At 36.7% G+C, this 15,508-nt stretch overlaps 1 protein-coding gene across 4 annotated transcripts in view; it reads right to left on the bottom strand.

The window, feature by feature from the left end:
• ADK (adenosine kinase) overlaps window positions 1–15,508 on the bottom strand; it is a 278,307-nt gene that overhangs the window by 16,753 nt on the left and 246,046 nt on the right. For all 4 annotated transcript variants that reach the window (XM_027649559.1, XM_027649560.1, XM_027649558.1 and 1 more), the window contains one exon: window positions 1,654–1,740. In XM_027649559.1, coding sequence (XP_027505360.1) covers window positions 1,654–1,740 — 87 coding nt within the window. The remainder of the gene's footprint in view (window positions 1–1,653; window positions 1,741–15,508) is intronic.

The raw sequence follows: 15,508 nt of genomic DNA on the forward strand, positions 1-15,508 counted from the left end.
GAATCTCACAACTGATCCAAGACCAGCCTGACAGGATGTGACTGAACTCCTTACACTGCCGGTGAAAGGCAGTAGTTCGGAATAGAGACTGATGTGGCTTATATCATTCAGGATATTCTGAATAACTACCAAAGTCAATGTTTTAGCCCTTCTGCAGAAAAACAACAGCTATGACAGTACCAGGGAAAAGGATGTCATTTAAAGTGGAAGGTTTTTTTAGAGATCAGGCAGTTCTTAAGGCCCTGATTATTTAATTGCAACTGTCTTCCTGCAGGTAAACTAAGAAAGAACAAAAGTAGGATTATTAAAAAAGTCTTGATTTCAAAATGCCTAAAATCTGACGAACTGAGAATAAATACATGTATTTACATGGCTGCCATGGAAAACAAAATAGGCAAGATCTTCTCTCTCTGTTTTCCCCCCACAAGAACAGCAGCTTACCGGCACAGCTGACGCACAGAGCAAATGCATACAAGGACAAGCACTTGAAAATGATCTTATTTATGTTATAATCACTGTTACCTACTGCTTCAAATTTAGTCTTGTTTGTGATTTAGGAACAATAGAGAGTGACAAGCATGCCCTAAAAGGTATATGAATAATATGACCTAATGTGTTTCCCTCTATTTCTGTCCTTTTTGATTCATGAAAGCACTGAACTAATGAGTGAAAACGTTCCTATCTTCAGCCAGATTTAAGCATATACTGAAAATTTATCATTGGTTTAAGTGCTGTATTAAGTAAGGATGGAATTACTCACATGCTTAAGATTAAGCTTATGTTGAATACTTTATTGAAGTGGGACACAGTTCTGAAGCTTTAATTTGGTAACATACTGCTTGTTATCCCTTTCACAGCTACAAGATTGAGCCCTGCAATTCTATTTATAAAGTCTCTTTGGTAATGTTTCCAGTAAATTAGTGACTAATGGAGCTCCTTACAGCTACTACGTACTGGATATTAGAGCCTTCAGGATGCAACAGTGCATCACAGAACTACATGGATGAAGGTTACAATGAATGACAGAAATCTTGGATTAGATTGGGTTTTGGCTTATATTGAATAATTTTTAAAAACAGGCATAGACATAACATCCTCTTTTTTCCTTAGAGCTTGTGCCAAAAAAAATAGTAAGTTTGCAAATGTATATTAAGCAATGCCAGATATTTTCTGGGTTTGTTTTAACAAATTAACCCTTTGCATTCTTTTCTGATGTCCAAATAATTGTATTGGAAGCAGATGTTCTACCAAAATTGACATGATCAGAGACATTATGCTCACTTATTAACATACTGTTTAATATTCACTACAACCTGTTTTAAAGAACAACAATGTGTTAACATTTAAGCCAGGAGGGATTTCTGTACACTATATAGTACTTGATGCAGCTTGTTTATGCAACAGTCTGACAGATACAATTAATCTCATGAAAACGACCAGAGTACAGCATAACAGCATATTATTTTTGAAGTAACAGAACACAGTTTCCCTTTGGAAATCAGAACTTAATTAAATCATATAACTTCAGGATGCAGAGAAAAGCTGTAAGAGAATGAAGCTCGTTTTGAAGGACAGTTGAATGAAAAACCAGTAGATTTTATATAGAGAGAATAACAGGATAATCTCCAAACAACAGAAAGAAGTAAGAAATACCTCCAACAAACGCATCTCCAGCTCCATTGGTATCCACAATTTCACTCTGATCACTCACCAACACAGGGAAAGTAGTCACTTCATTTTCTGTAGAGGAAGGGAAGAATAAAACATGAGTTACTTGGAAATACAACTTTGAAAAGCACAACAAACAGTGAAAATCAAAACAATTCAAAACTGGAGCTCTGACCTTCAGCATGGTAATTTGGATAAAAATAGATTTGGCTTATAATTCTGTCTGTATTTACTGCATAGGGATATGGAAACACATTGACTCAACCTATTTGTTGTGGGCATTTTCATTATTTACTTCCAGTCTAATTTATTTTCTCTACCTCCTAATGTTAAAGACAAGAGAAAAAAAGTAAATCAGAAGGAACAACATAAAACATCTGGGCATATGGACAAGACTAAGAAAAATGTGTCCTGCCAAAAACAGTGCTTCCTATTGGTTGCAGAGAGGTGATGTAGTTTCCAGAATGGCCAGTACAAGCCTCCAAAAGATCAACAGAAATTGCTGCACTGTGAAAATCAAAATACACATCAATTAACTAAAATAAAGCTGTGAAATAAAATGCAGAAACAAGTGCAAATCAAAGTGCTCTCAAATTACCTCTTTAAAAAAACCCTATATATGTAAGAAGCCTTACAACTTGCCATATGACTAGGTTTGGTTTCAAGATTTCAATCACTTCACCCCCTTCCTTGGGATTTATTTAAAAAACCCAACTATTTCCTTCAGCTCCCTGCCCTCTACTGGCACTCCTTAAACCTATTGCAATAGGTGGATACTCAACATCTTCACCTTCAATTTGCTGCCACACCACAGTTCAACATAATCACACCACTTAGGTATGATAACTTTAGAGTTCTAGGGTTATAAATTTAATATATGCCACTAATTAATCAGCTATGGCTTTCCAGGTGGTAATGTCATAATGACGTGATAAAAATATAATTACCACCTTGTCACAATACCTTGTTAAAGTGTAAATTACCCCTGTAACGGAGCCAATGGAAGTTCTGCCTCTGGTAGTCAGTATGCATTAAACTGTCTCAGAGCAAACAGATTGTCCTTTGGCAGACAGTAGGAATTACAAAAAGGGGAGGGGGAAGAAAAGCCTGTCAACCAGTGAAAATGAAAACCATCAGAGCTGTTTTCTTTTAATTTTTGGTAAAAATAGAAATAAAATGCAAAATAGATCTTCCAGTCGCTGAAACCTGCAGATGAGTAGTTTTCTTTACTGTCCAGCAACAGAGCAGATCATAAAAATCGCTCTTACACTGATGTACACAGTAGCAAACAAGGAAACCTAGTTTGGAAGGCATATAAAGAATTCACAGTCTCAAATCAGGCAAGTCTGTGTATGCTGCAGAGGTACCAGAAGGATCCTGGTTTCTGTGAAATGCAGTGTATCAGCTCTACTGCTCTTCACCATCTGCTACTAAGTGAACCAGGCAGATATAATGATGCTGCCTCCAGAGGGAACTGTTGGCTGGCCCACCAGGAGGGGAGGGGAGGGGAGCATTAGCAACAACCATCCATGAGAGGCAAAGGAAAAAGGGTAATGAAAAACATAAGATGAATATTCCAATTAAAGAACAGGTTTCAGTCAGTTCTCAGTGCATCCTACTCTCTATCCTGTTAAGAAAGCTATTTAGAAACATGCTTCAATGCTGTGTTGTGCTCTTAAGATAGTCTTCAAGAGCAATGTTTTTTAGTAATTTTAACAGGATTCATTTGAATTGGAAATCAAGAAGGAGAGGTCTTACATTAAACTCTGCCAGACGAGCAGAGTGTATCCATCCATTTCACAAGAAGGTATATTGATTTGCTCTAGATAATACTAAAACAATGAACAATGTGATGAGTCTGTTGAAGCCACATTGTAATAAACTAACCTGCTTCCATCCCAAGTGTGCACAGGCACACACAGATGTTCTACGTTAAATGCACAGCAGACAATTGCATATGCATACAAATGTCTGTGTTTGGGCACAGAGAGTGAATAATGCACAGACATTGTATTTTGAATGCTGTAAATGGGACTTGGCATCAAATAAGATTCTATTCAAGCAAACTAGCACAAATGAAAGTTCTCACCATCGTCTTTATCCTTTCTTTTCCTCCTCTGTCTTGATTCCTTCCCTCAGCTCCCTCTAGTACGTGCAGGTAAGTATTGCACTATGAGCTCTTATTTTATTCTTTCTGCAGTAGATATAATTGTTTGTAACTGAATTAGTCTAAAACCCCAAATACCATCAAGAAATTTGTCCGGTGAACAGTTGTTTTTAAGTTTTTTTCTTATTACGGTTTTCCATCTCTGGGTCTTACATTTTCTCTATATAACTTTATATATATTTTCAAGAGGAGTAATAATCTCATATTTTGAAGTACTGAAGTTTCAGAAGGAGCACATACCACATTACAAAGATATTACTATATGCACATATCCAATAGGCAAGTTTTCTTCCTTTAACCTTAGGAGAACTTCTTCTAGCACAGTAGAGTCTACTACACTATAGTTGACAATAATTTATACTGAAATATCAACAAAAGAATACTGAGGTTTAGGCTTTTTTTCCTTTCCCTCACAATAAATGAAGTCAGTTAGAATTAAAGCTGCCATTAAATTACATTGTATTTAGGTGCTGTGTATTAGCAACTAAATAGCTAACTCCTCTGACTGAACTGCGTTGTGTAACAACCAGGCACAACATGGTGAATTACGATGAAGCAGAAGTCTCCATTCTGAATATCCTTGCTTTTGTGACTTTAATTTTGCTTTAACTTCATTTTTGATCTATTATGGTATAAAACTCCCAAATCCATCATAGTGAACATTGAGACACCTTGGTTATCAGTGGCCTTGCTTTTCAAAGTCAGTTCTGATTTCATTCATCATTCTGAGAGCTTATGAAATAAAGAATAATTACGTAAGTGTTTTGAAGTCCAAGCGCCGCTCCTCTGGGCATAAAATCCAGTGTTCTATTTTTAAGCAACAAATATCTTCTGTGATACAACACATTCCACTCGGATATCATTTCCTGGAAGCCCAGAATTGTGAGTGCAAATTGCAACATGGTGACTATAACTAGGGAAATTTTAGTAACAAGCAATAATGAAATCTAAAATTTTGGGACTTTGATTCTATTCTCAATGACTTTACATTAGTCAGGAAATCAACTCTTTCAGAATGATATAGAAATAATCCAACCCAAACATTAATGTAGTGATTCCATAGGCTGAAGACAATATTCACAGACAAGTCAGAAGGATTCAGCTCACTGGTAAATTCAGTTATTGCTAATCTCTTGCATTATGTATGTAAACATGTGAAATCTATATTTATTTTCCTCAGGCAAAAATATGTGCTAGCATATCTAACTTAAAACATTTTTGTAGGTAAAACAGTCTAGAAAGATAATAATTGGAGAGCAATATTAACTGAAAAAAAACAGTGCTCCTTCCATCCTAATACATTTAAGCTTCCCAATGAATATAAGCCTATTTCACAATGTTAACAGAAACAATCGAACTCTGATGATAGCTGCAAATATTACAGGTCTGTCTTTAAACTAAATTAGAATCACAGACTACATGTCTACTCTTAGTACAGTAATAAACACCAGCAAGCAATCATTACATCCAATTAGGCTGAGTACTTTCCTTAACTGGGTCATTTACCAGTCTCTCTTGCTCTTAAAAGTAGATTAAATGTGTAAACTTACATTTAATTACCTGTAACAGAACTCTTATAGGTAACATGTTGGAGTGTCCTTAATTTTGTTTTAAAATAAAATAAAAGGAAGAAGGGAGACCTAAAATATATACAAAAAAAGGTCTGGCTATTTCCTCAAATAATCTTTTGATTTTGGGCTGGTAGTGGTAGTACAGATGCTTACAAGATGGAGTCACAGTCATGTTTCTTTTGTGAGCTTTAACTTGTAAAAAAAGGAACAACTGTGAAACAGAATTCTGTCCCATCTCCTCCCCACCTCCATCCTCTCTTTTTCTTTAGATCAGGGGCCAAAAAACAGATAAAAAGAAAGAAAAAAATGAGACAGGAAGAACTTAACAGAACATAGAAACCTGAACTCAAAACCTATAAATGTCTCTGGGCAGCTGTAAGGTAAGTAATGAGAGCAGTATTTGAAACTAGCTCATGTCTGTTCGGATGATTCTTAGCTCTCACCTCTCTCCAGAAGGTAAACCCCAGAAGCCTACAGGTTCTAAGTCTCTGTACCTTCTTCAGCACATCAATACATCCTTAAAACCCTTAGTATAACAACACTTTCTCCTGTTTTGTTCTACAGTAAAACACTGCTGCTGTTCCTGTTCTTCACACAACAATTCCACACTGGATATGTACGTCAAACAGATACCACAGCTGCCCCACCACATCAACACAGCACTGTCCAAAGCTATCAGGCAAGGTGGGGTAGGGCACTGCACACTGAATCCCCCTTAGAAATCCTTAAGATTTCCAGTGATGATGTATTTCAAACCTGGCAGAGCTGATTCAACCTGTCACTTCTAAGCAAACAGAAGGAGATCCTGCATTTTCAGGCTAGGACTTTGAGACAGTGGCACTAGATGGACACTCTGGCCCTCCTGGCCTTTTCTGTGTGCACGTTAAGTTTGCCTTGTTTTGCACGCCAACATCTCCTCCATCTAGGTCTGTGCACTGCTGTTGGCCTGGTGCTGTAGCTATTTAGGGCTTGTCAGAAAAAGAAGGAATTTATTTCTGCAAGTCAATAGAGACAAATAGCAAAATAAACAAGATGCAAGTCAGCTGCATGCTTTGGGATTTTCTACCAAGTATTTTAATAATGCACAACAAACAATGTGGTATTGTAACGAATTCAACAAGTACCCAAGAAATATTTATAACTAGTAATGTAGAGGTTGTTCATCCTTTATCCCTATAATAAACAATGTTACCCTAAACAAGTTATAGAGCAGCTGTCATTTACAATGCTTTAATGTCTATGGTATGATACAATTAATACAAATATTAATTGATTTCCATAATAAAGGACCCAAGTAATGTGTCTCTTTTCAAAAGGACTAAAATTCTTTCTGTAGCTGGCTAAGCAAAACTGTTGGTCAGGATGCAAAGTGCTGTCCCTCAGAGACAACTAGTTCATTTTCATTAGAAACAGAGAAAGAATATGATGCCAAAGACTTTGAATCTTCTGTAGCTCTACTCATAGAGTAGATTTGGTCCTATACCTATCCATGGGGGGAATGACAGTGTGCAGACCCCATTCTCCCTGTCTTCTATGAGGTAAATGAGACTTGTCTTCCCTTTATAGCTCTCCTCAGACATACACATTGTACCACTATCTGGTCAAGAGCATTTTTATTCAGAAGACATAATCATAGCATCTCAGTGAAGTGTGATTCATAGGATTAGAGTTAACAGGGGGATGAAGGTTCATCCAAAGGAACTTGTACACTCATACATATCAAATAATAGCAATGATGTGAAATTAAACACTATTTTTGCACACAGCATGTATCCTCTGAATCTACGTCTGATCCTGTCTGCACTCCTGTTAATTTAACACCACTCCTTTGAAATAACTCTTGATTTATACCAGCACGAGATTGGACTCAGAACTCTGTACCTACTTACAATTGTAACAAACGTAACAGCATCAACTAATGACTCATCAGCTTCTGTAGGCCCAAATGTGTTTTGTTTTACTTCATCAAAGGTGTGGGACAGACTTAAATGTCATTATTCTATATATCATCACTTGCCAGTGCCATGAGTTGAATCTCTCAAATTAAATCTCTTATAATAAATTAATATTAAATAATTCCTAGAACAAGTAAACAAAACACTTTGTGTAAAAAGTGGAGAAGCAAGAGGTCAACAGAAAATACTAGTTCTGCTTCAGTTTGTTGCTAACATAACATTTTTTTAATATATATATGTGCATACATATATGGAAAAACTGCCCTAAAGAACAAGCTGCTGAATTTTTCTGGCATGTGTCACAATGTTTAAGGTTTAGAATGGCAATGAACTCTGTTGAAAAAGCCTTACAAGCACACAAGAGTATTGCCATTTGCCCGCCAGGCACAGATTTCAGAGGGAGCTGAAACTGCGCCCACTGAACTGCCAGCAAACACACTCCTCTAGCTCGGCATGGCTGCTGGAGACATAAGGTAGTGTTCAGAGCTAAATCCTCTTCCTGTGATTCCTGTCCGGACTGAGAAAGGGGTTGAGGACTCAGAAAACGAAAAGGGTGTGAAGTCATAGGCACCAAAATTAAGAAAAGCTTCTGTAGATACTTCACTGATACAACACGACAACTCTCTGGGGAGTGCTATGAAGAGCTCAGATCAAAATCAGTCCCGCAGACAGGAGACATGGGTTAAAATAAATGAAACCCATGAATTGTATGATCCCAGTCTCTATCGAGAGCAACCTCTACTGCAGGGAGCTGAGTCACACCAGTGAGCTCAGGGTGATACAAAACCAGATCTGGCCTTGGATATTAACAAATGTAAAGCATCTCGTTCTGCACTGTAAATCCTACATGTATTGGTTTGACCACTGTACAACTTATTTGATCCTCACATGTAAAAATCCAAGCAACATCCCCTTCCCAATTATTTTTTGAGCTGTATATGCGCATTGGAAATACAAACAAATCTATTTCTATCTGTAAATAGATAACCCAAGAATTGAAAACACACAGAAACAGATGACAGCTGGAATGTCAGTGTCCAAGGTAAGGAATACATCACACACATGTGTCCAAATTACACCAACACATACGTTCTAGCTCACACGTGCTCTTCAGCCTCCTGAAACCTGGCTATGGGGACTGTGCAATAATGTAGCACCTTTCAGCTCAGAAATCGGACTGTGCACTTCACTTACTGTTTGCCCTGACCCACACACTGTCAGGAAAGCCTGTATGCTTGTACTCCATTTCATGGTATCCTACAGACACATTTGATACCACTGCATAGCTGGGCCATCGAAACACTCTCCTATGGGAGAATCTTCTGACAAGTATCAGCCTATAAATCAGGTCAAAGCAACTCCTACCCAAAAGCTTATCAGGGCATTGGCTAAAAACAAAATAAAATAAAAAAGAGAGAGAGAAAAAACCCACATTATAATATGGTTTTGAGTAGGACGAAAACTGTTTTCTGCCTCACATTTTTCATACATTAAGCATATTGCCCTAGCGGGGTAAACACACCTGTCAAAACTTGCAAGCTTTCTTAGCTATACCTCAGTTTCAGAGTGGTGAACACAGAAATCACATCATTTAAATAAATGCCATGTTACATGACAGCTTTTTTTATGCTACATGATAATCTGAGAAGCATGGGTTGTCAGTGGAGGCAGAAATGGGCCCAAGGCACTTCTATTTCACTTGAGCATCAGTAAGACTGAAAAGAGAAGGAGTGAGCATTAGGTCACTACAGAGCAGCTCTGAAGGAGCTTTTTCTTCTGGGAGAATTTATATTTAGTTTCATAAATAAAATCAGTCCACTGGAATGAAAGAGACAGCCCTCCCTAGAAATATTACTAAAAATAAGTTCATGTATATCTATTTCTCCTTAAAACATATTTAATTTGTTACTAATTGGCCATTTCAGAGGTAGCTATACCATAGAAGTTCTACTGCACTGCATTTAAAAATTCAAATTACACGTAAAATTTTCAATTTTCATCCTTTTAATTTAGAGCTAAGCTCTAGAACTTTTACAATTATATTTTTCTTCTCATTCAGTATTTGTAAATTCCATGTTGGCTTTAGTTAGGATCTCCCTAGACTACTTATTTATTTTTCAAGAATGAAACATGCTTACTAAATGAATTTTCTCAGGCTTTAGCAGGTTTTAAATCTATTAGAAGATGTCACCGCAGTGGAGGCTGAAGTTTGTTCTAATCTCCATAAGAAAGTATTCTGCTCTTAAAAATCGAGTTAAAACAGAGCAAGTTGAAGGTTTTTAATGGAATTCTGTAAGGGTTATGCCAGTCTAAGAAAAGAATCTGTCCCAAAATGCAGGAGTTTATATATCCCCTACATTAGTTGCAGATAATTTCTTAAATAATTAAATACCCCAAACTATGCTCTCTGAAGTATCATTTTATCAGTTTGCAAGTATTCCCTAACCATCGATGTAAACAGGATGGCAAATCTACTACCTTTTAAAAATAAAATCAGATACATTTTAATGTAAATTATGCAACCCTGAATTTATACAGTTATTGACTACATAGTGCACTAAATTCATTTGGATACAGTTACTGTAATAGCAGTTTTGACAAACAGCTTCTGGCAAGGGTTCTTCAATCATATGTTTGTGTACCAAGGCCTTGAAAGCATGGCAGTACACAGGTATAGTCGTACACAACAGGCTTTACAGGGACTGTCATTTAATGTAAACTCCAATGATACAAAGTCAGGCTGCTTGACAAAACCAAAATAACTAACCTAGCAGAAAAATTAAAAATTTTCAGCCTCTATCTCTGCAGAACCTTGTCAAACTCCTACCATTGCCTGTCACTCTCGGTTCTTTCCTTTAAAGTATTATTTCTGTAGTATTAAATTGCTGAATAATTCCATTTTAAGTTAGTTCAAAATTATACACAAACCAACACACTGATCTTTTTAGAAGCAATAAAACATTTTAAAATGAACTTTAGTTGGCGCATCCAGGCAAGTTCAACTCATGATCTTTTAAACCTAATGTGTATTCTTGCGTCGTCAAGGTGAGCACCAAGGTATGTATTAGAAGAAAAAAATAAAATTCCTGCACTGAAGTTTCCAACCTGAAATGCAAGACTGGTAAGCAAGTAAATATATATATATAAATGAAATATGGACACTCTGCTGATATAATTAAGTTATGAAAAGTTGTAGAGAAAGTCAAGAAACAGATACCGCTTTAAAAACCAGACAGATATGCAGGAAAAAACTCTGGTTAGTCCACAGAGTGAAATAATTTGAACTGCAACCTAAAAATGCGGGAAAAAAATGGAAAAATGCTTGTTACTTGTTCCTTTGAGAACCATTTCAGTAGAAAACATATACTGGCTATTTAGACAGTTTGACTGCTTTTTTTGTAATTTTTTCCTAGCAGAAATAAACCCAGATTTAAAAAAAACCAAAAAGGCTTTCAATTTAACATTTTTGAAGAAAAACTTTCCTTTTTTTAGGGAAAGAAAATTAACTTCTGTAACTCTCAACTTGCTAAATCCATACTTGTACAAAGCTTCTACTCATCTTTGCTGCTTACTGTGTAAGCACTCTCTTTTTCAGCCCATCCTTCTCCATTGCCTGTTGATTCTTGATGATTAAAGCAATGACTTAAGTGCTTACTGGTGACACAGAGGCGGATTGTAGCTAGTAAATTTGGATTTTTATGCCAACAAAAACTTAGAAGGCTTAATTTTTTTCCATATAAATACAAATCTGATCTGATCATTGCTACTTGGTGGCAATGGAGTCAGGAGCAGACGGTGCCAGGAAGGAACAAAGCTGCTTGGGAGCAGACTAACATTTGGAGCAGGTTTTTCTGCTGAATGCACTTGTCAAACTTGACCTTTGAGCCTGTATTGGTTTATTCATCCAGTCTCCTATTTCTTTTTTCTGTTTTTATTCTTAAAAATATTCTTCTGTACATTTGCACATTCAGGGCAAAATGGGAACAGCAGTGCTCTCCTCCTGTAGCTCTAACCTTTCATGAGCAGGCCTCTGGTTCCTTGTTCACCCAGAGAATCCACCAGTGCCCCCACCTCCATGGAGAAGAGGGCTGGCATTCCCCACCAATGTGACTGATTCCAGCAAGTGGAGTGCTTCAACCCCAGCCTATCCCTAGAAGTTCAGTTTGGCCTTGTAGAACCAAACCTTGTTTCTCTCTGTTATTGACTTTTTTAACATATTTTCATTTCTGTATTGATTTCCCTAAGTCATTGGAGACCACAACTTCACATGCTCGCCTTCTAAACCAGTGATGAGACTCCTCCAGAAGCCAACACACAATACATTTGCAGTACAAATATCTAACATGATTTACTTTGTTCCTCCAAACATGTTTTGATTGCACACATAAAAGACCATTTTATGCTTTCACAACAAAACAGTGCCTTCATTGTTAAATGAAAATCTAAAATCAATCCTTAGTTTTTTTATATTTGGTTTTAACCAAATATAAAAATGTCAGTACAAAAAGCAGATGCTTATAGTGCATGATGCACCAGAGATTAAAAGAAAATTGCATTTTGAGCACTCTACTAACTAAAGTGTTTAACTGCTCACAAATGGATTTTCATATTTTTGTAGTAATTTACAGGGGGTAATAAGTACTGTAATCTAATCCACCACAATTACATAATTTTTGGCCAACTTGCTGTTTATAAATACTGCAAGTATTAGGTTATTAAATTTTTTACAATTAGGTGACTAAGAAAGCTGTTTATTGCCTTCCGTTATACCCTCTGTTAATAAGATCTTTGTTGCAGATGTTCATGTATGCTGCATTGATGTTTAATGGTGCATGATGCTCTAGGTGGTTCCCATAACCTTGCTTTGTCTACTATGAGCTGACTCAATTGATATGATAATAGAGAAAAGAGGTCTGAAACAAGCTGGGCTGTACTGGCACAATTTGCATAACCTTTAAATTTGCCATCACTTGATAGCCAACTGCTCCTAAAAAATTCTTATTCAGTTGTCAGCGACGACAATGTACTGTACAAACAGCATTCAGCAATTGGACAGGTGCGGAGGGAAGAGAGGGCATGCACAGTTTATTGCACTTTTATATTCTATCAGGAAATGTACTTATTATCAAATTTATAAAGCCAACAATTTGGAGTAGAGTTCTGTGGTTCCATTTGTGATCAACTGCTATCAGCCACAACGCATGGCCTGGCATCTTTTCAGGTTCACAGTACAATATCACAGTGTCTCATTACAAGGGACATAAATATTTGGTTCCGTAGACTCTTCTCTGATTTAGTTTTGACTGCTAATCACAGGGGCAGGCAGAAGAATCAGGATGGATTAGGAGAGCAGTGGGGGGCACAGGGTAGCGGACTAGAGCAAACAAAATCATTGTAAGCAATCTCCCAAATTTAAATCTGGTTTCAGAGGACTCTATGTATTCTTTTTGAACAAACATCAGTATTATATCATGCACTAGGTATAGCCAAAACATAACAATATAAAAATAGTCCATGTTTATTCTATTCACTAAATCTGTTGTCTATATATACTCTATGTCAGGTCTGCTTACTTTACTGACTTTATTATTCATAACAAAGAAAACAGCTATGGTGAAAGTAAGCCAGAGCCTACTTTCATTCAAAAGGGATCAACTACATAAACATTATTTTTGTGGTGTCCAAAAGTTTATATCTTAACTGCCACTTCATATTCTATATTATGCTCAGGTGTGTCAAGGCCAGGTCTTTGGTACCAGACTGACAGGCACAGTCTACTTTTCAGATATGACATTTAACCAATTCCATTCTGCATTATTTCTAAAACCTACTGTGGAAATCACTGAGCCAAACTGATCATAAAATCTCACAATTCCACTTTTAGACAATTAACCATTTCCAAGCACTCCAATTAACCTCCCACGCCCTCAGTGTTAATTCTACATGTTTTGTCATCTTACACAGAATAAATCCTAAATCCCCAAAGTCAGGCAAAGCAGGACCCATTCAAACCTCCCTCTTTGTCTGCTTTTTCCACTAGACAGGATCTCTGCTCTGTCCCTCCTGGAGCTAAGGATTTGTCTTCTATTCAGCCATCTATTTCCCACAACTTTCCTTGCCTGCAATTGGATGCTACAGCAGAGAAACTTCTAATCAAAGGGTCAGTTCCTGTAGTTAATTTTCATCCAGGGACACCATACATACCCACATTTTACTCTCCTTCCATTCTGTGCAATTATTTTATAGGGACTATTTGAGCAGGTGAAGATTAGAGGCTTGAAAACGTAAGTTCCATCATTTATGGCAAAAGCATGACATGGATAGCTACAATTTAAACTTTTCTACAATGTTCATTCAACTGTAATCACAAGATGGGAAATAAAATCTCTAAATTAAAGATGATAGGCTACAAGAGTCTGTAGGGCACCTCCTGAGCACAGATTCTGCTGTTCAAACTCCTCTGTGATGATTTGCTATGAAGGGAACTGCTGCCTAGTAAAAAACAGGCTAACTCCGACAAAATAATGGGAAAAAGAGATCTCCTATAGAAGATAATGTGCCTGGGTGCCAGTGGTTAAAAGGTGGAGTTCTTTATGCCCCTTACTTGTGCCATACAACATAGAAGACACCTCCAGGTAAAATGTGTTATCAAATCTTTCAGCGTACGTAAAGTTCGCTTTTTCTATAACCTCTAGGAAGACTCCAAAAATGGAATCGCAGATTCCAGACAAAGTACAACACACAAAAAGACACATGGATCAGTATAAGCCATTAATATTCATGAATGTTTTAAGTTCTCCGTGACCATAATCGATATCCAATGAAGTTAATGAGATCTTTCCATTGATTTCAAAAGACACGGGGGTGAGCCTCACAGACAATAACATCTCATTCTCTCAAGCACTCCAGCTGATAACACACACTTTGATGATTTGCTACCTTCCCATCCAGAATTCCAGGAATAAACAAAAGGGATGCTATCTTATTTCAACCTGGTTTTGCAAAATGAGCAGTATATCATTATAAAAGTCCATATGAAGCATTTAATATCTTTAACTGAAGAGCAGTCAAGGCCACAGCAGTTAGGGGTGTTGTTAATGCCAGCATGAGATCCATAAACAAGACCTCCGTTATTTATTTAAGAAGGAAATGTAAAAACCCCCTGAATGTGTCATCCTCCCAGAAGGTTAAGATTTTGTTTTGTTTTAACTTTGGGCCTCTGGAAAGCAGTGATTAAAACTCTTATGTCTTCTAACACATCTAAGACCATCCAATAGATTTAAACACTGATAGGTACAGTTTTAAGTTCAAACTGGTCTTGACCTTGGGCAGTATGACATTATCTGAAAACCATTACTGGTCTGAAACTAAAGGAAAAGCTCATTAATAAAAGCAAAACCATATGAAGGTACAAAGGCAAAAAAAAAAAAAAGGAAAGAGAAAAAAAAGGAAGTTTTATTAAAAGTATTGATCATGACCCAGGGCACTACAGACATTGATCTTCCCACATCTCCACAGGAAAAAAAAAGTTAAGGCAACAAATTATTGATCTCTTATGAAACCTGCTGAACAAGCCATATATTTAATTTCTTACAATGAAAAAAATAATCACACCAAATTAGGATACATAGGATACAGAGAAAATCTATTTCTTAAAAATTATTGGTAAAAAAAATACTATATGATTAATTTCAAAAAATAGCCACCCTGTTAGTATGATTTGACCCTAAGTGTTGGGAGGTGAGAAGCCTATGCACTGTAAACCTTTAAAGCACGGGTTTCAGATTTCAACTCATTAAAGCATATGCTTTTAAGGAGAAATGTCCATTGCTGAATATTGCAGTAAAATAGAATGAATGCACAGAAAAGGACAATGTTGGACTTTAAACTTCAAGCATAAATTTAATTAAAAGTTTCTACAATTATTATTTTCTATGAAGCAGAATACTGTAGGTTTGGATCTTCTTCAGTTTGTTCAAAAATTCAGAAAGATGTATTTAGACTGACAGAACACTGTAGCTCTAGAAACAGTCTCTGAAAAAATGAAGGTCACCAGAATTCCTTCTTTGGTGTACATGGAGAGGGGCAGGTGTCATTTTCAGAAAACAGGGATAACCTTGACAAAGTTGCATTAATTACATGTATAT

Source organism: Corapipo altera, unplaced genomic scaffold, assembly GCF_003945725.1.
Source record: "Corapipo altera isolate COAL_440 unplaced genomic scaffold, ASM394572v1 53, whole genome shotgun sequence".
In the NCBI taxonomy this organism is placed as follows: Eukaryota; Metazoa; Chordata; class Aves; order Passeriformes; family Pipridae; genus Corapipo; species Corapipo altera.